The following is a 25,108-nucleotide window of genomic DNA, read 5'->3' on the forward strand; positions in this document are numbered from 1 at the left end:
TGGTCCTGAGAAGTTTGTCTCAGTAAGTATAATCTGATTACAATCAAAATAAAAGGACCAGGGATATTTTCCGGAGAGTAAGAGAACCCATGATCTGATATTGAAATTCAGAAGGGAAATCACAGTGGAAGTACTCTTGGCTTCTGACTCCTTTTTGTGTATGAGGGCTTTTTCAAAGGTGGTTACCAGCTGCATTCCCTGCCCAGTTCTGACATTGTGACCAGTGGCATGCATTGCCGAGGCTGTAGCTGGGTGTGATCTGTAGCGGGAAAGAGTTGACACAGAGCAGAAGGACACATCATAACTGAACATATTCAGGCTGGAGTGTCCTCACTAGGGCCCAGGGGCAGTCACCTCTGTACTGGTGGCTTCATCTTCATTTTGTATTGAGCTAGATGTCCTCATGTTGACTCTATCACTAAGGCCTCTAGTGACACTCTCATAGGATGGTGGGAAAGATGTGGCAGATGCAGTTTCAGATTTGTCTGGCAGTACACAATTTTCATTTGCTGTGAATGCAACAAAGGCTTCATCTGGGAGTGATGCAGCCTCCTCCTCAGCTCTGGGCACATGTAGGGTGTTGGAGAGTGCCATGGAGCGGTGCAGCACATAGCTCCGATAGGCCTTTTGAATGACAGTGGCTGAAATGTCTTCTTGCTTCCATCGGAGAGTGGTTGCTATTGGTTCATAGGATGACTTTGAAAGATTAGTTGCCATAAATTTCTCCTCCATATTTGCCTTCAGAGAATCCAACTCCCCGGACTCTCCTAGGACATTCTTGGTGAAAGCAAAAAGGATGTCCAAGCAGTGGATCTTGTCTCCAGGGACCAAAGGCAGGTCCATCTGGATCAGTATATTTCGATTGGGTTTTGGGATTCTCAGGGGACCAGAGAGAGTGTCTGCAAAGTCTGAGAGAGCAGAAAAGGTAATAAACTGAGTAGCCTCTGGGTCAAACTTCTCCCAAGTCTCATAGAACATGTCAAAGTCGTCCTCACTCAGGGGCTCGGTGCTCTCCTCCGTGGCCACGTTGAAGTTCTCCAGAATCACTGCAATGTACATGTTGACCACGATGAGGAAGGAGATAATGATGTAAGTGGTGAAGAAGATGATGCCCACAGCTGGGCTCCCACAGTCCCCTCTGGTGCCATTGCTGTTGGGCAGATTGGGGTCACAGTAGGGGGGCCCCGTGTTGAGGATGGGGCTGAGGAGGCCATCCCAGCCGGCTGACGTGGTGATCTGGAAGAGGCACAGCATGCTGTTGGCGAAGGTCTGGAAGTTGAACATGTCGTCGATGCCAGCCTCCCACCTCACATGGGGAAAGCTGGACATGCCAAAGATGGAGTAGATGAACATGACAAGGAAGAGCAGTAGCCCGATGTTGAAGAGGGCAGGCAGGGACATCATGAGGGCAAAGAGTAGTGTGCGGATCCCCTTGGCCGCTCGGATCAGTCTGAGGATGCGGCCGATTCGGGCCAGGCGGATGACTCGGAAGAGCGTCGGGGAGAAGTAATTTTGAAGCGACTTAAGAATTGCAGAAAAAATCAGGCCTTTAAAAGAAGGGGGAAATTATCTAATTAGTATCTCCAGCTGTGAGACCTGACAAAGTTGGCTGTGATGGCACTCTGCTTTGCTTGGCATGGACCGCCACTTGGGCATCCATATTTGAGGACTCTGGGCCCTCGGAGCCTGGCACGGTAGGTAGCACAAAGTAGGGGCTCAGTAAACGCCCATTGCATAAGTCCTCTCTTCCTCATCAGTCTTACCCTTCATACCATGTTATCTTGCCTCCACCCAGAACATCCTCCACAGTCAAAAACTTATCTTCTGCAGCCAAGTTCAGCCGGAAGTGATTGCAGTTTATTCCACAGGCCCACAGTCTTTGGCCTGTTTTTGCCTATGACACAGACTCTGCTCCTCCCTGATACTGCAGCCTTTGGGTCATGCCCTTTCCTCCTCTCTGGTCCTGTGCTCTGTGAAGGCCATGACCCCCTGTGATTCCTCTCCCTACCTCCTACTGTGAAGATTGACTCTGTTTCTGGCACCTGGTCCCATGGCTAATTGTATGGAGTCTGGTGTTAATTACAAGGGGGCCTGAGGAGTCGGACAACTGGCTGACAGCTAAAGTAGAATGGCTTTGAATGGCCAGCTGTCTGCACAATGGCTTAATTTGTTTTTGTTTTTGTTTTTGTTTTTGGTTCCAGCTGTGTTTGAACTTTATGTTAGGGCCTGGAGATAGGTTTTTTTGGGGGGTCAGTTACTGCCCCCAACTCCAACTAAGAACAAAGTTGGAAATATAAAGAATGTATATGTGCCTCTATGTGATGTCTAATTTGAAGATGTTTGAAGCTTAGTCTTGGGGACCTGGGGAACCCTATTTGTACCAAAGGCCTCCACCAAAGATGAGGCAAGGCCTTTAGGTAAGAGAAGTTCAACATCTCACAGGAAAAATGGTGAGGGATGTAGCAGCAAGCTCTCACTCCTTGCCGGGTTCCTTGGGCCCTCTCCCCTAACCTGCCCTTTGTGGTTGTGCACATGGGTCACAATATTGTGTTGGAAAGAGGAAGAAAGTATAATGGGACTTGGGAAATAATTATAATTTTGGATTATAAAATCTTTGTGGAAGACCTTTTGTGAAATTCCAGTTTAATTAGGACATGTTCCCATAGTGTAGGGTACATTATTTGTCTATATACTCTGGTAAAATTTTCTGCCAGACAACTGGTCTACAGCATATTTTAATTTGCTCCAGAATCTTATTTTAAGGGAGAATGAGTGCTCGTACTTGTAACAGTTAGATATCCAATTGCCTCTTGCTGGTGAGAAGGAAGAAAGGGAGGTAAGGAGAGAAGGCAGAAAGATTGATATAGTGGGTTTTTCTGCTTATTTTCCAGCTCTATAAGGGATTCCTGCCCCAGCGGATGGTGCTACCCTGTAAGTCACAGGAACTGGTAGTTCAGATATCCCCATCACAGAACTAAGTACTTGGCTATGTTTTATTTCTATATTTCTGATACATAAACAAGCTCCCTTCTTTAATATAAAATCAAAATAGCCTTTGGAATCTTTCACTTTGGAAGACAAACAAAACAAAACAAAAATGAAAACAACTAACCAACCAACCAACAAAAACTCCTATTATGCTAAGTGAGATAAGCCAGACACAGAAGGACAAAAACGACATGATTGCATTTATATAAGGAATCTAAAATAGTCAAACTCATGGGAGCAGAGAATAGAATGGTGGTTTCCAGGAGCTGGGAGGAGGGGAAATTGGGGAGGTGCTTGTCAAAGTGTACAAACTTTCAGTTATGTGACATGAATAAATCCTAGAGCTCTACTTATAGCATAGTGCCTGTAGTTAGCAATACCGTGTTGTCTACTTAAAAATTTGCTGAGAGAATAAATCTTAAGTGTTCCTAGCACTCAATAAATAAATAAATAGGCAGGAGGTCATATTTGGAGGTTATGGACATGTTTCTGGCATTGATGGTGGTGATGGTTTCATGGGTGTATACTTATATCCAAACTCATAAAGTTGTGTACATTAAACATGTACAGCTTTTTACATGTGGATCATACCTCAATAAAGTATTAGAAAACAGAGCAGCAATATCAGAATAAAACAGGAACAAAAACAAACTGAAATCCCCAGAAATACATGCAACCAAAGGCTGTGTTTCAGCACCAAGGTGGGGAGGTTGATGAATGCTGCCAAGTTGTATTTAGATACTCTCAGCTCTTGGTAGTAAATCAGTGGGAAATTAAATCTACAGCTATGCCCCAACATGAAAAGTAAGCAGGTCAGGATATAACCAATCAATATACATTGATAATGCCAGGTGAAGCTGGTGAGCTGTGATTTGGCCTTTATAGGGTCAAACTTCACCTAAACCATAAGTCCAGGGACAGTCTCTTGGCTGTTGGTGACAGGCAGCAAGTTCATTAGAAGATCAGAGCCTAGTCTAAATTCAGCTTCACCCCTTGGAAACTCTGTGACCCTGCATAATATTCTTGATCTCTGAATCTCAATTTTAAATGTATAAAATGAGGATAATAACACCTGCTTAACAGGGAGGCTGCGAACATTCATGGAGCCCAGCTCAGCGTTCAGAACTTAGTAAGTATTCAATCATGGCAGTTCCATTCCCCATGTTAGCCTCTAACTCTAGTAATATTCTCTGAACACCATTGGGCCCAAAATACTGGACCTGTCATTCAACAACACCCAGACTGGGCCTTAAGGGTTTTAATTTCTTGGCATTGATATCTTGACTTTTCTATCACTGATGTTCCCTAATAGAACAGTTGTGTAGAGACTTAATTCCAGACCCTAGACTTGAGAATCTGCTTTGAACAATCTCCTCCCAGTCTTTCCTCACTTTGATGGCAACCCACCTCCTTTTCCAGAACGTATTTTAAGACTCACCTCACATTACACCACCCGCCCCCTGCTTTCAAGACCATAAAAGCAAGGTCTGCTGGAGGCTCCATCATCTTACAGTCTGAGGTTCTCAGGAGGAATGATTATTCTCTGTCAGCCCCTGAGGTTCTGGCCATGGGCTGTGCACACAGTAGGCAATTGAAAACACTTCATGTGAGCATGGAGAAGACCAATAGAACCTCTTCATTTCACTGAGACAGTAGCCCAAGGCATTTAAAACTTTCGGCTCTTGGAAAGCCACAAATACAGGGTTGTTCTAACATAAACATGTATTTCAAAAAGTTCATTGGTTATTTCCTTGGTTTTAGAAGAGTATCCCAAAGACCCCTAAGCAGAGGTGGGGCTTCCCCACCACCTGACTGCCCACTTACTCGCAATGGAGAGAACCACGACAATGAAGTCAAACACATTCCAGCCATTGGTGAAGTAGTACTGCCTCAAAGCGAACATCTTCATGACACATTCGCCCATGAAGACGGCCACAAAGAACTGGTTGATTTTGCCCAGAATTTTCGTCTTTTCTTCACTCTGGTCATCAGTCTCCACCATCATGGTGATCATGTTGAGGCAGATGAGGACCATGATGGTGATGTCAAAAGCTTGTCTGGTCACGATGTCAAAGACAAAACCCTGGAACTTGTTCTGAGAAAACAGGAGATAGTGGCATCAGAGCCTTTGGGCCAACACAAGGCATCTGTATTACCCATAGATGAGTTTTGTCTCCATCACACTCCACATCTGAACAGAAGCCAAATACTATCCTTACCTCTTCCAAAATTTCACTTTTAGTTGACTCTACCTCATTGCCCCAGTTCAAGTCCTTAATACCTCTCCTGGCCCTTTGATGTCACAGGCCCTTCCTTTGTCCTGGTCTGTGCCCTTGCCTCTATTTGCAATGCCCTCCCAGTCCCCTCTCTTGGCTGTCTAAATTCCAACAGTCTTGAGTAATTCATCTGTTTTAAGCTCTATTTACTGCATGGAGCTTCCCTTAGTCACGTGACACCACACTGCCCTGTCCCTTTGGGGCTCCCACTTTTCAGTCAGCCTTGAGTTCTAGTATTTCATATCTGCGTCTCTTCTTCTTTACTAGACAATGAGCTCTTTGAGGACAAGGGCTATACCTTCCTTAACTTTGTTTCCCTGTAGTGCCCTGTACATTGCAAGAGTTCAAGAGCTGCTTGAAATATTAGTTTGAGCTACTTTGCTGAGAGTAAAGTCAAGTGCCAAGGGGAAACTTATTCTTGGAAATGTTCCCTCTACTTCTGGTGCTATGCAAATGCCTAAGCAAATACAGGTATAGGGCATGGGGTCAAGTGTTGGTTGTTTGCATCTTGGAAGGAATATCCAGAGTGGCCTGGAAAACCAAGAGATCATTTACATCTGGTTATTTTTATGGTGTCTTTAAAAAGTTCTTAGTGTGATCCTCTCTTTTTTTAGTGCTGTGAACATCTTACTGCTCTGTGAGTCCTTGATCTCAACCCCATTCCCCACTCTTTTTGACCTCCCAAACCTTCCCCTGACCTCTATGGAGCTCACCTGCCTTGATCTGCACGTATCTCCCCCTATTCAAAGGCTGCCATTCTCCCCTACCCCATGTACCTCAGGGGTTGGGTCTGGGGTTCTCCTTGTTCACCACTGACCCTTCCATACCATTGTTCTTCCTGTGTCTTGTAAAACCCCTTCTTGCTTTGTAGCTTTGCCACCTAGCTTTGTCACCTCCTCATTATTGCCACTTACCAACCTCTTGGTCTCTCTGCCTCATTACTGATGGGTGAGGAGGCTCTTGGCCATATTTGCCCGCTCTTGGCCACATTTGCCCACTCTTGGCTATTATCCTAGGCAACATTAATATCCATGTGCATTACTGTTTGTCTCTTAGTTTATTGCACAAATATCTAATTACCTAGTTTCTCCTAACTTAAAGCAGAATCTTCCAGAAACTTACATCTCCCTCCAGCTACCATCTTAGATCTCTGCCCACCTTCAAAGCAAAATTTCTTGAAAGAGTTGTGACAATCACTGTCCCTCATTTACTCCTCAGCCCACGTCAACAGAACTTTTGCCTCTATCCTGACATTGAGATGGTTCTCACTAAGATCATGAATGACTTCCCATAATATTAGATCCAAGGACACTTGTCTGACATTGCCTAGTACACTCTCTACCTTGAAATGTTGCTTTCTTGGTTTCCACCATGGCTTACATTTCTGCTTCTTTTCTTGCCATTTGTGATGCTCTTTTATAGTCTACTTGACCCAACTTTTAGACATCAGAGCTCTTCAAGGCTCAGTCTTGAGCATCCTTTGCTCTTCACCCCATTTTTTCTCCCTTGACAATTTCTCCAGCCAGGAGTTAATATATATGTGCAAATTTGGCCAATTGTTTGCTTCTGTCACCGGACTGTAATCTCCATAAGAGTAGGAACTTTGTCTGTCTTGCTCACTGCTCTAACCCTGGTGTCTCCATAGTGCCTGGCTGCAATAGATGCTCTACAAATTGGTAAATGAGTGGAAGACAGAATGGGCAGCTCTGAGTTAACCATAGCTCAAATAAAAATTTAAAGTCACCCTTTATTTGACTAAATTCAATTCTGTACCAAGGGTACATACTGAATGTATGGGATATGTGGCCTCTGCATGAGTGGCTATGAGGGAGGAAAAGAAGAACCTGTCTGATCCCTGCCAGGGAGCCCACGGGAGCTGCACAGCAGGCAGAGGGGGAAGTGCTGTGATGAGGCTGATCCTTGCCTTCTGCTTCACGGTGGGGATGGGTTCCTTTCCTGTTGGGTTAGAGCAAAGTACCAGACCCAAGTGGCCTTGGCTCAGGGCAGAACTGCTGGCTCACATCTTTCCCGGGGTGGGAGGGGGATTGCTGAGCCACTAATCCCTTCCATTTCATCACTGAAAATGGTGAAAGAATACAGGCCCATTCATGGTCACATGACTTCTAATTAAACACAGCAGGCAACAGCATCGCTAAGTGGCTGGGTGTGAAGTTTGCCCTGGATATTGTGACTTGCTAGCTGCTCTTGGCTTAGCCCATAGTCAGGGATCATACCTTTGCAACCCTTGGTGCTCTCAGAGATGATGAAGTGGGTGATTGATGATGTGATAATCTCTAGAACCTATTATATTTCTATAAAGCGGAGTATGTGAGACTTGCTTTTATTGATTTCTGTAGCAGGGAATGTTAAAGAATAAAATTTTCCAGTCTTGTTGAATCCTTAGCTTTTGCCATGGAAGAAACAAGATTTAGAGCCTGAGCATCATCAGAGGTGAGAGGAGGTGTGTGGGGCTCCTGTGTGGTCCCAGGTAAGCTCTGTCATGAAATGGCACCGATGTACTGATGGGGAAAAAGTCCTGTGTCAGTGCTTTGCTGGTATGACCAGCTTGAGCTTTGGAGCTCCTAAGGGGAGAAGGTGGACATTCCAGGGCCAATAATCTGGCCAAAAGCAAGCTGGGCCTGGGAAGAAGGGTCTTAGTTGGGAGTGGGAATTTCCTTTTTCCTTGGATTTCTTTCTTGGTTCTAGACTTTGAAGAGGGAAGATGATCAGGCTTGTGCCACTGGGCATGTGGGTGTCAAAGATGTTGCCTGTCATATGGATGCTGATCAGGAGCTAGGATTGTCCAAGACATATGGGTCCTGGAGAGCAGCCATCTGCAGTTGGTGCTTGGACTCTGCTTCATGCTGGTTTCTCTGTTGGCATACCTGTGACTTCAAAGTTTTGTTTAAATGTTCTAACCTTGCCTCAGCTATGCTAAATTAGGGAACAAAGGAAAGAGTGTTTACCTTGCTTGGGCCAGAATATTAAGGGGAGAGCCACGTTCCTCCACTAAGGCTAGCATAAGGTTGAGAGTGAATTAGTAATCTACTCCCCTTCCATTCAAAGGATGGAGAATCTCAGGAACAGAGTTGGTTATGAGGTTTCACTTTCCCTCCACATGTGGAGAACTCCCCCATTGCCATCCTGGGAGGATCCTAGTTGCAGTTTAATTAGCAGAAATGGTGATTTTGTTGCAGGTATTCCTGGCTGACCATCAACTCCATCTCCCACTCTTATTTACTGCCTGGAATTTCAACATTAGAGTCCTGCCTTTGTAGGTAGATGCCTCTCCAGGGTCCCTTTTAAAAATATGATTTATCTTGTCCTAAGAATGTTGTCTTCCTTGAGGGGAGGAAGCTTTCTTTGGCAGCCTATGGGGTTGGGTGATGACAGGGAAGAAGCAGGGATGTCAGAGAGATTGAGTAGTATGTGGGGGAAGGTGCCAAAAACCTTTATGATTTTGCCAAGGGTTGCCCCTAGCATACACTTCCTTGGCATCTGGTTCAAATGTGGATTCAACCTTACTCCAGCCACCAGTAAAGGCCAGTGTGGACTCAGCTGCTTGCTTCTCAGCAAGTCTTAGGGTCCTCCTCCCATTACCCATGACTTGAATGTAGTTGGGACTCAGCCTTTCACCTAATTTTAATTTTGAGCCTGCTCCTCCCCATTGAACTTGTTGATGGAGGGATACTCAATGAACCTAAGGACTTTTGCTTAGGCTCACTCAGATCCAGTTGTCTTGATCATATGGGGGGTTTAGGAAGAAAGCTCTGTCCCTACAGAGGTCTGAACCTCCTATCACTCCCCATTCCCCACTGGAACACTTCTTATCAGAATCTAGACTAGTAATAAATTCATGACCACTATTTCAAAATAAAGTGTCAAAAGTCATCATTTTTTTTCTCTTGTAAATGTTTTTGACTTTGTTCTGACAAAATTTGAAGTAAATTATGCAAATCCTATACCTTGATTTTAAAAAATCTAATACCTTGGCTAACAGAATGCAAGTCTCTATAATTCATTTAGGGAAAGGCTTGTTCCTTTGTTAAAGGTCCTTTGGACTTTGCCGTTGTGTGGGGAAGGGCTAATGAAATTGTGCCATGAGCAGTACCTGTGATTTTCTTCACAAATGCTGCATCTTAGCCACAGAAAGTTTACGTAAAGGGACACGGGGCCAATTCCATTCACTGGAGTGGATGGCTTGGAAATTCTTTGAAGAGGATCAGCAAAAATTTCTGACACATCAACATCTTCACCCACAAACCTGATCATCCATTCCCAAAAAAGTGCTATCTTGGGGCCTCTCAGAAGCTTGATGTTTTCTATCTTCTGGTAGAGGGCTGAGAAGAACTTAGGTGATATCATGTGTGGTATGGGTAGTGTGTTTAATGGAGATCTTGAGATCTTTATGAAAAAAGGAGTGAAACTAGAGTCTGGCCCTTAACTCAAGTCGGATAACTTTTGGTTCCTATTGGGCCACTCGACCATGACCATGTCTGCATCTTGGATCCTGGCGGGGGAGTTGAGTTGTGGTCATTTCCTCTCTATACCTGTAGGCACGGGGTAGAATATAGGGTGATACTGGAGATCCACTGTGACCTAGACCATGATACATAACCACACAAGTTTAAATCCCTGGGTTCTAACTACCCTTACTGTCACTTAGCTTAATCTGCCTCCAATCCTATGCTTGAACTCTAAAACTGTTGGAGAAACTCAGTGCTCCCCCAAACAGATTCATTTCAAATAGCTATAAAAGGTACGTTTACTTCAGAAGACCAGAGTTGCTTCTTTTGGACTTCTCATTCCTTGGGCCTAGGAACCCTCATCACCCTCATCCCAACGTCAACCCAGATCTTCTCCTCCATAAACAGCACTCCCTCAAGCCCCTGCCTGACACAGGCATAGACTGTCATGTTGGATTCACAGACAGGCTGTGCTACAGGAAAACTCTGGGGCTTACCAGGGGCCGTGGGATGGGCTTCTGGGGCTTCTTGGAGCCCAGCTTCTTCATGGCATTGTAGTACTTCTTCTGCTCCTCTGTCATGAAGATGTCCTGGCCCCCTAAGTGCAGAGAGGGCCACACTGTTACTAAAGCAAGAGGAACTCCCGACGGATACCAAAATCAGAACAGGCAGGCGAGAAAGGATCATATCAACCTTCTTCCCTCCTCTACAAATAGACACACCAAGCTCAGCATCAAGGAGTGTCTTGCCACAACCAGTGTCAGAACAGTGGGAGTCAGTTCCATTGCCGACTCCCTGCCTGGGTCTCTAAAGCAAAGCCAGTTTCTGTTCTCGAGGGATCCAGAGATACTGCCTGGATAGAGGGTGGGGAGGGTTGGGAAACAGGACTCAATGAGACAGTACATGTTGGTTCAAATCTGAGTCTTGGATCTAGCCTGTTCATTCCAGTAAAATTCTTTGGTCTTCTAGAGTCACAGTCTCTCCCAGCGGGCAAGAGATTTCCTGAGGACCTTGAAGCAAAGACTCTGGGACAGAAGCCCTCAAATCTTTTCTGAAGAGGAGGAGATGAGGACAATTACTGCCTTATCCTTGGGTCCTTGGTCTCAGAGGGACCTGTGGTTCTCTTGAGGCCCTGCCAGTCACACTGCCCTCTGCTGTTATAGTGCCAGAAACTGTACCACCAAAGATGTCTTCCACGCTTAGAATTGGGTATTAGTTTTTCTTTAGTGGCCCTTGGATTTCCTTCATTCAAGTTCTCACCTTTAACTTCCTGACATAATTTGAAAGCCACCCATTTTAATAACATGTTTATGGAAGTCAGTCCCTGCAAATGCTGGGAAAGTGGGCTGAGATCCGTGGAATTTGAGAGGAGATCTGAGAAGATCTGTGGACACAAAGGGCTTCCTGGGAGGACCATCTTTATGGGGTAAGAGAAGGAAAGGGCAAGAGCAGTGGGTAGGTGAGCTCTGGGTGAAGTCATGCTGAGAACTCTGACCACGGATTCAGTAGATGCAGTTTCTCAGTGACCCCAGCCTGATCACTGGCTCATCTCCCTCCATTACCCAATGTCTCCCTCTGTAATCTGTCTCTTGGCCTCAGTTTTCTCATCTGTAAAATGGGAGAAACGACTGCTGAATAATCTCAAACCTCCCCAGGGTGCTGATCACACTGATCAACACTGTCTTGTCCCAGACCTATCCTACCCTCTTCTTATGCCCAGAACCCTGAGCAAGGATTTCCTGTAAGTGGGGTGCCTGCCCCACTATGTATATATTTTAAATTGTTAATAGTAAGAGCATCTGGTGCTCTTGAGGGCCTGCCAGTCACAGTGCCCTCTGCTGTTACAGTGCTGGAAACTGCACCACTAAAGATGTCTTATGCTCAGTCCTAACCTCAGTGCTCTTTGTTCAGGGTTTTGTTTACCCCTCACCACAATCCAGAGAGTAGGTATTATCAGCCCCATTGAATGAATGAAAAAAACTGAGACTCAGAGAGGTTTAAAATATTGCCAGCATGAGCCATCCACAAGTAGTTGAGTCAGGAATGCAAACCCAGGTTTGTATGTGCTCTGTGACCTATCTATGTAGCCCCTTTTCTCTCTGGATCTCAGTCATGCAAATCTAGGACAGTGCCTATCTACCTCAGGGGTATGGAGGGCATTAAATGAAAGGATAATAGGAAAGTACTTTATACCTTTATTGCCCTGATATTTTCTTATAAACATCAGAGGTTATCTGAGATTTGATTCTTATTAATCAGAGTCGGTACCCTTGGAGGCACAAGCCTTCCTCCCCATCCCAAGGAGGGTTGGGATTCTGCCAGTGCTTGGCCATGGCCTTTCCTGAGATGCCCTGACTCAGTCCTTTGTGGGGATCAGATCCCCCAACAGGTCAGCAAGTTCTGAATCCCTTTCTTTCCCTGCTTGTATTCTCCCAGGGCTCACCTGGAAGACATCTAATACATCCGGTTCCAGTTGGGAAGACCAAGGTCCCTTTGGGATGTGAACCCTGAATGAGGATGTCAGGGGGGCATTGCTGACAGAGAGAAATGCAGCTCTTCCAGCAACAGCAATCACAGGGCAAGGGTTAGCACTGATATTAAAGTGATGGGCTGTGAGTAGTGTGGCTTTTGTCAGGAGGCCAGAGCTGGCCAGGGAACAGGAAATATAAAGCTTACCACTACAGCAGAAACCAGAAACCCCTGAGCCCCACTTATCTTTTTTTTCTGTTGATTGAAGTTGTCAATTATGACCCCAACAAAGAGATTCAGTGTGAAGAAGCCTCCGAAAATGATGAAGATGACGAAGTACAAATACATGTACACGTTGTCCTCCCACTTGGGTTGCATGTTGACCTGTGACCAGACAAGGGAGAGTGGGAAGGAGGGTGGGTGTCTTAGTTCAGGTTCAGTCTGAAAGCCAAGCCTGAGACAGGGACCTGGGTACAGGTGATTTATCTGGGAGGTGATCCAAGGAAGCAGGAATGAGGGAGTGGGGGAGAATAAGTGGGAACAGGAGAAGAGCCTGTGAAGAGGATATTGTTAAGCAGGGCATCATTGTGGGCAACTGGAGCACAATCCTACTGGGGTCCTCTGAGTAACTGTGTAGAGCACATGCAGGATTGTATCACCAAGTGACAGGGAAGCTGGAGTATTTATCCTGAGACTCCCAAAACTTATTGGTAAGTGTTGCCCCTGGGAACATTAAATCCCTGGTCCTTGGGGGAGGAGTTGCTGAACAAGCTCCTAAGCCCTGAAGTCTTCAAACAGAGAATCAGAAGTGCAGCCTGCAGGTGAAATCAGAAGTGGGCCAAAGGAAAAGGTGGCAGGGAATTGACAGTACCTGCCATAGCAGGACGGGGTCATTCCCCAACAGTGTCTCCCCAGCCTGGTTTTATTTATTTATTTTTTTGAGATGGAGTCTCGCTCTCTCACCCAGGCTGGAGTGCAGTGAAGCGATCTTGGTTCACTGCAACCTCTGCCTCCTGGGTTCAAGAGATTCTCCTGCCTCAGCCTCCCAAGCAGTTGGGTGCCCAGTTAATTTCTTTCATATTTTAGTAGAGACGGGGTTTCACCGTGTTGCCCAGGCTGGTCCCCTGAGCTCAGCCAATCTGCCCACCTCGGCCTCCCAAAGTGCTAGGATTACAGGCATGCGCCATTGCGCCCAACCCAGCCTGGATTTTATGATAGTTTCTGAGATTCTACCTCATTCCTCCCAATGTCGCTTGATTATAGCCACTACCCTTGCTTTGCTCCCACCCCTGTCCAGGGAGTGGCTCACATGAACTCTCTCTTAGAGGTTATCTGATGCTTTCCTCAAAGGTGAGCAGAGGAAGACCTTGAGAAACCTCAGGAGTGTAGATGTAAAGGGGATAGGCTCAGTGGCTGAAACACCCAACAGAGAGCCAGCTGGACACTGCTCAAGGAGGGACAGTGTGAGGTTGCTTGGTGATCACCTCTTCCAGTACCAGGGTCATCTTCATTTCATTTCAAAAGCAGACTGAACTGATATGGGTAGGACTCACAGAGGGGAAGGCTGTAGGGACAGTGGGCTGAGACTCACCTCCCGGGAATCGACAGCTGCATACATAATGTCCATCCAGCCTTTAAAGGTTGCCTGGAGACAAGGAGCAGAGGCCACTCAGTGTCTGCCCATCCATTTACACTGGACCTTTCCCAAGCCATGGTGGCCCAGTGAGAGAGGGGCAGATTCCTGAGTTGGAAAGGGCTTGGGCAGAAAGAATGAAAGGAAAGGTTCCTTTGGGTTACTTGACTAATCTCATACGATGATTTAAAGTAATTCCACATGTGGCTGTTTAAGAATAGAGTAGCATTAAAGACACAGAGCCTTTCAGAATGTAGTATGGACTGAGGACTGAGTGTCTAGGTGTCTGGTTCTAGTGCCAACTGCTACAATGCTGCTCTGTGCACTTGCCTAAGGTTTCCCCTCTCAGGGCTGCCATTTTCTCAACCACTTTCCCACCATATGCACATGATGTAAGAATGGTGTATCTTTCAGATGGAGAAGTTGAGAATAGAAGACCTCCACATTCCTGCCTTCAGCTTTAGCATTCTTGAGGTTGAGAAACTGGGTGTGCCTTCCAGCATGTTCAGGGCATGCAAGACATCTTAGGTCTTACACTCCTAGGCCTGTTACAGCACTTGATGAGCTGTTTTGTTTCACTTATTAGTCTGTTTCTCTCATACAGCATCAGTGTCCAAGGCCAGTTCTGACTGTATCTCCCAGGGCTGAGTAGTACCATGCCTGGCATACCAGAGATACTCAGAGATTATTTTTTGAATAAATGCAAGAACCAATGGTGGAATGTAGACACTCAAGAGTAACTGCATGACAAATGTATGAGTAACTGTATTAACACTTGAATGAACAGAGGACTGAATAAACAGGTGGATGAAGGCAAGAAATGAACGATTGAATGGATGATGAAAGAAAGAAAGACACGGTGAATGTGTTTGATTGTCATTATCACCGACATTATCTATCATTACGATAGACCTAATTAGACATAATTTATTACCATTTAGGAAATGATGTGAAGACCAAACATATGGCTATGCCCTGTCTATTTTTTACAGGTACTGTGTTTTAAGTCACCACCTGATACAATCCCATAGCAGGCCCATCCCTTTATACTATTCTACCAGCCCACACTTGTGTAATTGCACCACTGTGAGATCACATTCACTAGGAAGGCCCTCTAGTCTCATGGTGTAGTCTGTAGGAATAGAGAATGACCTCAGTTCACCCTGAGTTCTACTCCTTGCAAAGTCCCCACATAGCATCTTCTGGGAACTCAGACTCTCCATTTTATTGAGCAGCCAAAGCAAGAGATATGGTTGATCTCATGGTTGACTCACCACCTGCAGAAGTGCAAGGTAACCCATTGCAACATTATCAAAGTTGACTTTCACATTGACCCAGAAGAAGCTGCCGGTGGAGTTTTGAATCTTGCAGTCAGACTTGTTATTCACAATCGACAAAGGTACAAGAGAAAACTCTCCATCGGTGTAGTTGATGCACCTCCAAAACTTCCCTGCGAAGAGGTTCACACCCATGATGCTGAAGATTAGCCAGAAGATGAGGCAGACGAGGAGGACGTTCATGATGGACGGGATGGCGCCCACCAGGGCATCCACCACCACCTGGTGGGAGATAGAGACGGATCTGGAACCCCCAATGCCCCACCCCCTCTGCTGGATTCTATCTCTTTCTATTCTCATTCAGGCTGCTTCATGAGCCAGTGGCCTGTGGAAGCAGCAAGAGAAGTGGGTTAATTAGTGCAATAATCCAGACTCAGAAGACTGAGAGACACTGGGCAGCTGAAGATGGATTTAGACCTTCTTCCCTTAACCTCATTCAGGGTGGGTTGCAGTGAGAAGATGGATGAGTTTACAAGCATACTCCACTCGTTTAGAAGTGTGAGAATGTGTGTATTGTACCTGCACATACAGACTTCTAGAACCTTGACTTATTCTCTTTAAATACCACACATAAAACAGAAACACAATTTAAATACAATTTAAAGTATGCTTTGGTCAAGAACTAATGAAAACCTAAATCCATAGTCACAAAATAGCTCATTTGTAAATAAGCAAACGAGGATCTATTAGATACAAAATAAAATAAATTTCAAACTATTTCAATCTTCAGGTCCTACTGTTTGTAAAGGCACAAGTTAATTTCAAAAGCCCACTTTTGTTTTTGAAGCTATGATGACTACTTCCAGCCAATGATAGTGGAGCAAAGCAAAACCTTACTTTCTGCTGGGGAGCCTTTTGTAATTATGAGGAAGAGGTGGCTGTCAATCAGCAGTCTCTAAAACAAGGCTTGGGCTGTGAGCATTCCGTCCTGATGGAGGCAATTAGGGCAAAGTGGAGGCTGACACAGGTGGATAAAGAAAGGGGTGGATGGAAGGGGAAAATCCACAGGACCTGATGATTGCATCAAGTTGGAGAGAAGAAGCATTCCAGTGGGTGGCAGCTGAGGTACTGAGCTGATGATGTCACTACGTTTAAATGGAGTATTAGAGGAAAGACTCATTTATCATGGAAAGACGGATAACTTGGGATGTTCTGGAGATGTTGGCAATAAGAGGCAGAGTTGAGTGACTGAGAGAATAGATGCTTGTGGAGCAATGATTCAGGATCATTTCACTAAGAGGAAAGGGGGTGAGGTCTGGGTCCTGGTGGCTGTGATATTTATGGGTGACAAGGGAAGAGGGGCCCACAAAAGGACTTGAAAGAGAACTAAGAGAGTTAGGACATGCAGCACCACCAAAGTCAGAGCAGGAAGTGAAGACTCAGAGCCTACCTTTGGACGTGGGGCCCCGGAGCTCAGGGTTGGTGGGATGGAGGGCATAAAGGGTTAAGGGTTACCAAAAGCTGCAGATCAGAGAAGTTTTTTGTTTGTTTGTTTGTTTGTTTGTTTTTTGAGATGGCGTCTCACTCTGTCACCTAGGCTGGAGTGCAATGGCACAATCTCAGCTCACTGCAACCTCTGCCTCCTGGGTTCAAGCGATTCTCCCGCCTCAGCCTCCTGAGTAGCTGGGATTACAGGCACACACTACCATGCCCGGCTAATTTTTGTACTTTTAGTAGAGACGGGGTTTCACCATGTTGGCCAGGGTGGTTTTGAACTCCTAACCTCAGGTGATCCGTCCGCCTCAGCCTCCCAAAGTGCTGGGATTACAGGCATGAGCCACCGCGCCTGGCCAGATGAGAGCAGTTTTGAGATCAGACTTACCCGCATGCCTTCAAATCGAGACAGAGCCCGCAGTGGCCGCAGAGCACGAAGGGTTCGTAGGGCTTTGATGGGAGCCACTTCAGAATATTCCAGAATCTTTGCTGTGAGACTTGTCAGTGAGATCTAAGTGCAGCAGAGGGCAGAAACATCACTCTAGGTTTGCAGAAGGGCAGTCCTGGTGGAAGAAGACAGGAACTCCCTGCCCAGCCTCCCATCCCTACACATCTAAGCCATCATCCTAGCTCCCACCTTATTTGGAACTCCAATGAGAGGTCTGGAAAGAGTTCTGTCTCTTCCCTTTTATTAAAAATTTTATTCACCACTCTCTTAAACAATCTGGGCAGGAAAAACTCAGTCTCTAACATCACCAACCTCTGGTATATAGGTGGCCAAGCTTCCAGTGTATTAAATCAACTCTTCCTTTTCCCTCTAGAGGCAGCAGTCAGGCCTCAACAACCTTGAAATTGATTTTCAGAGACTTGGAGACATGATGTTCCCTCCTAGGGGCTATGCTGAGAGTCTACTCTAAGGAATATAGTAGTCTCAATTATATTTGCTCAGAGAAGTGGGGTGGAAAGAATAGTGGCTTGGGTGGGGTCTAATTCCCTCTTGACCCCTGATTTTTGTGACCTTGGGTTAGTGCCCGGCTAGTCCAGGATACTTTCATCCTTTGTAAAATGAAAAAGTCAGACTAAGAGAATTCCAAAGTTCTGATAGCTCTGTAGTTCTTCAAAAAGTTTCTGGTATGGGTCCATGAGATCTAGCTTCAATAGATATCTGAGAAATAATGACTGACTTGTGAACCCCTTTTGGTCTGTCAGTTTTCTTTAAGTGGTGGTCCAAAGACTGCAAAGGACAGAAAATTACATGTAAAAAGTTCCCCTGCTAGGAACTTTGAAGGTTCCAGGGAGATGTCATAGATACGGGCTATGACCCTGTGCTGTGAGATCTTAGCTACGCCACGGATGGTGGGCTGAATTCAGACTCAGCTTATCCTGGCAGTTAGGCGGGATGCACACAGGGGCTTCAGAAAAGAAGGGCTTTATACTTGAGTGACAGGGCCCCAAGCAATGCCCATTCTTTGGATGAATGGCTTATTCTACCAGGACAAACAACTGGAATGGAAGGGACCTCCTTCCTTCATTCATGTAAGGCTCCAGACACCAGCAGGTGAAACCCAGCTGCCTGGGTGCCTGAGGGCAGGGAGGTTTGGGGCCAGTTCCATGCTGAACCCTATTCAGTCTTTTGCTCAGCCCCTTGGGAAGTCTGCCTCACATGGATAATTTGCAGCTGGGGCAGACAGGTGCTGGTGCCTCTCCAGCAAAGTCTGTCCACCCAAGCCCACCTCCATTCTCACTGCTCAACCCACTATCCTCCCAAGTGGTCTCCAGGCCCTAGTACTGCATCCATGCATCTATTCTCCATTGCAAATCTGATTATGATCATGTCTTTCTCTAACTCTCAAACTTCACTGGTACTTTATCACCCTCAGGATAAGCTCCATACTCTGTAGCCTGTGTTATATGGTCACAACCTACTTTTCCAGTCATATTTCACCCACACATTCTACTCAAATCAAATTGTTCCCTGAGCATACTTGTGTCTGTGCCTTTGTTCAGGGTCAGATTTTAGCTAAGACAGGCCTTCCCCAGTCCTCTCGCAGCTTCTTGCTCCTGCTTGTTTCTATGCCCCACATCTAATGCCACCTCCCATAGGAAGCCTTCACAACCACCCCACCCCAAGAGTGGAAGAAGGCTCATGTCTCTTTGTCTCCAAGATACCAATTGCCCCCAGCAGTGCTCAACACATTCACCCTTACAATACATTTATTTCCGTGTGTGTGTCTTGTCTGCTGAAAGACTAAAGTGTAAGATCCTGGAGATAGTGAGTACTTATTCTGTGCTTCGGTTTCTTCCAGAGCACTTCATAAGGCAATCCTGTATTCAATAGTTATAAATAGACGTTTGACAAATGGAAGAAAAATAGGAGCATTGGGATGGCTAGAAGGAAGGAAAGAAGGAAGTACCGCTGGATGAAAAGTTGAAGGGTAATTTCACAGAGGGATGAATTAAAGGATACAATGATAAATAGGATAAATTTAATGTATAACATGAATACTATAGTTAATAATAGCATATTGTTTTAAGTATTTTTCTTACTGAGTAATTATAGCTGCTCTTGTCACAGGGGGAGAAATGGGTAACTATGTGAGATGATGGATATGTTAATATGTTCCACTAGAGTAACCATTTTACTATATATATATCTTATAACATCATTTTGTATCCCTTAAATATTGATATGGTTTGGCTGTGTCCCGACCCAAATCTTATCTTGAATTCCCACGTGTTGTGGGAGGGGAGGGACTCAGTGGGAGGTAAGTGAATCATGGGAGCAGGTCTTTCCCATGCTGTTCTCATGATAGCGAGTAAGTTTCATGAGATGTGACGGTATTGTAAGGGGGAGTTTCCCTGCCCAACCTCTCTCTTTGCCTGCTGCCATCCATGTAAGACGTGACTTGCACCTCCTTGCCTTCCACCATGATTGTGAGGCTTCTCCAGCCACATGAAGCTGTAAGTCCAATTAAACCTCTTTCTTTTATAAATTGCCCAGTCTTAGATATGTCTTTATCAGCAGCATGAAAATAGACTAATACAAATACATACGGTAAAATGTATTTAAAATTTTTTAAAAGATAACAGATACAAAAAGATGGATAGGATAGTTGAATGGAAGGATGGAAGAAACAAAGAAGAAAGGAAAAATTATGAAAGCAGGGAATAGTAATGGATAGATGAGATAGGTGGATAAGAGAAGGATGGATGGTTGGGTAAAATGACTGATGCATAAATGGAAAGATGGGGATTTGGACAGAATAGATGAATGAAATAAATTAGTGAATGACTGGAAGGTTGATAGGATGGACGAATGGATGATGAATGAAAGTGAAAGGGATGAATGAACAGATAAGTGGAAGAAAGGAAGAATAGATGGATAGGTTGAAGCAAGAATGGAAAGATGGAAGAATGAGTGGATAGAAGGATGAGTGAGTAGAAGGAAGCTTGGATGGAAGATGCGTGAATGAGTGAACAGAATGTTAGATGATTGGACAGTTGTATAGAAGAATTAATCAAAAGATAGAAAGATATAAGGGTTAAGGATGATGAATAGATGGAAGGAAGTTTAGAATAAATGATTGGGCAGAAGAGAAGAGGGAAAGAAGAATGGGAATGGATGGATGGAAGGGGAGGACTGATGGAGATGTACAGCTGGAAGGAATAAAGATGGATGGATGGCTGGGCGCGGTGGCTCAAGCCTGTAATCCTAGCACTTTGGGAAGCCAAGACGGGTGGATCACGAGGTCAGGAGATCGAGACCATCCTGGCTAACACGGTGAAACCCCATCTCTACTAAAAAATACAAAAAACTAGCCGGGCGAGGTGGCGGGCACCTGTAGTCCCAGATACTCAGGAGGCTGAGGCAGGAGAATGGCGTAAACCCGGGAGGTGGAGCTTGCAGTGAGCTGAGATCCGGCCACTGCACTCCAGCCCAGGCGATAGAGCGAGACTCCATCTCAAAAAAAAAAAAAAAAAGATGGATGGATGTTTGGGAGGAAGGAAAAAGGAAGACTGAATGGTTGGATACGAAAGGAGAAATGTATGGAAGGAAGGATGGATGGTTGGAAGGAAGAATCAGTAGGAAGATGGATAAAATGAGTGCATGACCATTTAAGGTGATTAGGACTGAGACTGGTGACATCAACATAAGCAGGAGTGACTGTGCTCCTAAAGGGGTGGGACACAGGATAAATAATTTTCCTTTCATTTATGAATAATTATTTTATATGCACAGAATTATCATCCATGACTGCGATTTCAGGTCTCACAACTAATCCTTGTAGTACAGTGGCCTGAAGCTGCTAGTGCATCAGGGAAGAAGAGAACTGAATGCACAGGCCTGCTGTGGAGGACCTGCCAGCACAGGAGGCTGGACAGAATGTTCCGTGCTGGACCTCATCCAGCTTCAGGAGGCAAGCACCAAATACAGACACATTTCCTGACACCTCTGCTGGGCAGACCTTGCTGCTGGCAGCTGCTGGAGTGGGGCAGGCAGAGACCAACACAGCACATGCCTCACCCTGCTTGCAGAAACCCTCAGCTATGCGGCAGTGAACACATAACTTAGGTAACCATGCAGCAAAGCAAAGAAGGTAGGGGCCTAGACAGTGATACAGCAGTGAAGTGGTTAAGATGAGGAAGAGATGATGTTGAGGAATCACATGTGTGATGTGTGAGAAGCACACAGTCAATTCCCTAATGCACGGGCTACTGGCCACAGGTTACTATGAGTGTGAACACATGAACTCTAGCTCATTACCTCTCCAAAAGGGCCCTCTGTTCTTTTCAGTGCCACTGGGGAGGAGGCAGCAGTATAAGCTCAGTGGTTCTTAGCCATGGCTACACCTTGGAAATGCCTGGGAGCATTTATAAAATACAGATGCCTGGGCCCCACCCAAGACCAATAAGATCAGAATCTCTGGGGTAGTGGTGTTTGGTCACTGCATATTTCAGACCTCCTCAGGGATTCTAAAGAGCAGCCAGGTGTGAGGACCACAGAGCAGCAGGTGGGAAGATCCTCTGTGCTCACAGTTCATGGCTCCCCGAGGTCCAGAAGCCCCATCTGTGGATGCAGGGCCATAAGACCTCTGAAAGCTGCATATGTCATCTCACTTTGGATGTAAAAATGCAGAGGATTGCAGGGATCTTTCTGAATGGAGACCTAATAACTCACCTAACAGTCACTATTGTGTCACAGTCATGTATTGCCTGGACTTTACCACTCATGGGTGTCGGGGCTATTCTCAGACTCCTCACTAGATTGCTCAAAGCTTTTCTTTGGAGTAGCCCTTGAGGGCCAAGTCTCTGAGCTTCCTTTGCACTAGCTATAGCCAGGAGTCAGAGGGCAGGACCCCAAACCCCACGTGTTCCCACTGAACCACTCACATTCACAATGAGGAAGTCCAGCCAGCACCAGGCATTGGTGAAGTACTTTTTGAAGCCATAGGCCACCCACTTAAGCAGCATCTCGAACACAAAGATAAAGGTGAAGACCCTGTCAGTGTATTCCAGCAAAGCTTTCACCGTGGGCTTCTGGTCCAGGTAATAGTCTTCAAAGGCCTGGAAGGAAGAAAGGATGCAGAATGGCAGTCTGCCTGAACCCACAGAACTGGCACCCAGACTGATAGGGAAGGACCCAGCCAGCCCTGACCACAGTCCCTGGAAGGGGCTTTGGTAGTCAGCTTGCTGGTAGCATTTTATTTGCTGTGGGGAGGTAAAGTGGGATAGTGGAGGAGGTACTGTGAGATACAAAGCATGACTTCTTCAGGGCCAACGGGGACACACAGCCCTGCTGATACTTGCAGGGATGCTGAATGCAAGGGAGAAAGAAAACCTTCTCAAATTGGATTTTGGAAGTGAACCAAAGGGATGCTAACAGTGACTTTGTTTAAAAATAAAAGCATCAACGGATGTTCACAGGCAGTTTACAAAATGAAAGTAAGAATCGCCAACACACCTCTGAAAAAGAATGTTCTATCTCACTGGTAATCAAGGAAATTCAAATTAAAAGAAGATGCTGTTTTTCTTTTATCAGACTGGTGGAGATGGAAAAGAATGGGGGAAAGCCTAGGATGCTGTGGCTGTGGGGAGCTGCCACTCTCACAAGTGACTGGCGGGAGTGAAAACCTGACCAGCTCTGTGTGAAGCCAAATAGGCAATGTGACTCAAAGGTTTCAGGAACCCAGCAATTCCTCCTTCAAGCACTAATCCTAAGGACACTGGAGGCTGTTGGCGCCCACCCAGGTCCTCTTTAAGGGGCCAGTGCCCCATCCTTCATCTGCTGGGAATGTCGGCTGCTAATAGTTCATGGATGCAGACACCCCCTTTTCCTGATGGCTTCGCTGAGCTGGAGGGAACTGTCCACCTTGGGAAATGCTTATCCTCCCTGCTGGGGCAGCCCTCAGCCAGGGACACTGACAGGGGGGTTTACAAGGCTGTCTCCTTTGCCTCAAGGTGGGACAGCTCTGTGGTGCCCTTTGTGCTTCAGCGCTTTCCGTGGGATCAGCTGAAGCTGGATTTCAACTGAACCCGTATCTTTTCTTAGCTTCTGATTCTGTGTCTAGGACCAGGACTAAGACAGGAGATTATCCAATGTCTCTGAGGGAGTACACATAGGGAATATTCAATGTGTATTAGAAGGAAACATAGGGATTGATTGAATAAATTATAAAGGAATATGTTGTAGCCAATTAAATGAGATAATATGAGAATATTTACTGAGAAAATTTACTGAGGTTTTAGCATGCATACATGTGGTTTTATTTTTGTGATATGTGTATATTTTATGCATAAGCAAGATGAGAAGGAGGTATACCAGCATGTCTTCAAAGTGAGCTTCTCTTTGAGTGATGGGGAAATGGATGATTTTTTTTTCTTTACCTTTTTCTATAATTTCCAAGTATTTTTTTGGTACTTTACTTTGTCAGATGAAAATGCATGTTATTTTTAAAAGGTACTCAAAGTGAAAGCCTAAAGAGGGCTAAATTTGGTGCCAGCCTGTTCAGTCCTATGGGGAAGAAGATGGGAGGGAAGGGAGAGCTGCAGGGGGGCGGGCTGGGCTGGAGCAATGTTGCAGGTCTGAGCTTCCTCCTGGGAATGTGGGGGGTGGACCGAGGTGTGAGGAGAAGGGGGTTAGAGAGAGAAGGGAGGGAGCAAGGGAGAGCAGAGAAGTGAAATGAGGAGAGAAGGCCCACAAGCCAATGAGGTAGTGAGGAGAGCACCTGGCCAACAGCACATGTGGTTATTATTTTAATCCAGGAGGACTGGAAGGAAAGGAGCGTAGGTGTGGAGAAAGCACTGCCCAGCCCCCTCTTGCCCCTACAATTTGGCCTCTACACTGTGCTGAGGTCCGTGTGGACAATCACCACCCTGTGCCAGGGCACTGGGCACCTGCAGCTGCTGTCACACCCTCCCCCCTGCACCCAAGATGGCAGACCAGTCCCTGCCCCAAAACTCTCTTCTCCCTTGGCTTTGCGTCATTGCCACCCTAGTTTTCCTCCCACCTCTCAGATCCTGCCTTGTCCCACACCTGTGCTCCTCCCTAAGGCTGAGGCCATGCACCGAGCAGTTTTGTCACCCTTCCTGGGCAATCTGACATTTAGATTGAGGCCCAGATATTTAGTAGGTTGTTTTTAGAGAGTAAATGACACGAGGCGCAAGATGAGTGAAAACACACAGCCGTGAATCAGAAGAGTGGGGCTGTAGTCCTAGCCCTTCAACGAATTAGCTGCGACCCTGGACTCTATTCCCAGCCCTTCAACTCATTACCTGAAGCCCCTCATGCCTTTGGGCTTCAACTTCCTCATCTAGAAAATGCAAACAACTGAGGATGTTGTCTCTTCCTGTGTCTATGTCTACCTTGGTCTATTGGCCGAGTAGTTGAGATTGTATAAGGAGCCTAAGCCACAGTACAGAGAGAACCTTCCTTCTTTGCTCTACAAAGCCCAGTATTCAGCCAGGGCCTTAGAGATGTGTCCCAACTCTGAATCTCTATTCCCATAAGGTCTCGTTATTCAAAGCGTGGGTCACTGAGGGCAGTACAAGCATCACTTGGCAGCTTGTTGGAAATGCAAATTCTTAGGCCCTGCCACAGATCTATGGAATGAGAATCTGCATTTGAACAAGCTCCTGGGAGATTAAATTTTGAGAATTGCTATTGTAATGATTTTCTGTGAGCTTTAAAGGAGTAATTAGTAGCATTTGAAAGTGGTTTGATAAGGAAATATAGTCCTTTTTGTACTGTAGGCCTTCAGAGAAGGCCGTGGGTTGGGGAGGTCAGAGGGTGAGAAGCCAGGGGCTTTGGGATTAAGTAAGGGAAAAGCTGGGGTTTGCTGCTGACGAGTTGGGTGACCTTGGACAAGTCTTAAACCTTTTGAGTGTCAGTTTCCCCACTATGCAGTGGGATGCATACACTCACTCACTCAAATGCTTGCAGCCAGGTGTGACAGGCCATGGCATGGGCACCTTGAACACCTCCCATGCCCTGCTGCTAAGAGGGAC

The 25,108-nt window shown here is 45.8% G+C and overlaps 1 protein-coding gene across 3 annotated transcripts in view; it reads right to left on the reverse strand.

Annotated features, from left to right (window-relative positions):
* Positions 1-289: 289 nt before the first annotated feature.
* Positions 290-25,108, reverse strand: part of LOC105480211 (sodium voltage-gated channel alpha subunit 10) — a 100,205-nt gene continuing 75,386 nt past the window's right edge. For all 3 annotated transcript variants that reach the window (XM_011738780.2, XM_011738778.2, XM_011738777.2), the window contains 8 exons: positions 21,995-22,168; positions 16,992-17,114; positions 15,107-15,391; positions 13,791-13,844; positions 12,446-12,583; positions 10,228-10,332; positions 4,813-5,083; positions 290-1,547 (listed from right to left, as the gene is read on the reverse strand). In XM_011738780.2, the coding sequence (XP_011737082.2) occupies positions 334-1,547; positions 4,813-5,083; positions 10,228-10,332; positions 12,446-12,583; positions 13,791-13,844; positions 15,107-15,391; positions 16,992-17,114; positions 21,995-22,168 (2,364 nt within the window). In that variant the 3' untranslated portion in view covers positions 290-333. The remainder of the gene's footprint in view (positions 1,548-4,812; positions 5,084-10,227; positions 10,333-12,445; positions 12,584-13,790; positions 13,845-15,106; positions 15,392-16,991; positions 17,115-21,994; positions 22,169-25,108) is intronic.

This window comes from Macaca nemestrina, chromosome 2 (assembly GCF_043159975.1).
Source record: "Macaca nemestrina isolate mMacNem1 chromosome 2, mMacNem.hap1, whole genome shotgun sequence".
Classification (NCBI taxonomy): Eukaryota; Metazoa; Chordata; class Mammalia; order Primates; family Cercopithecidae; genus Macaca; species Macaca nemestrina.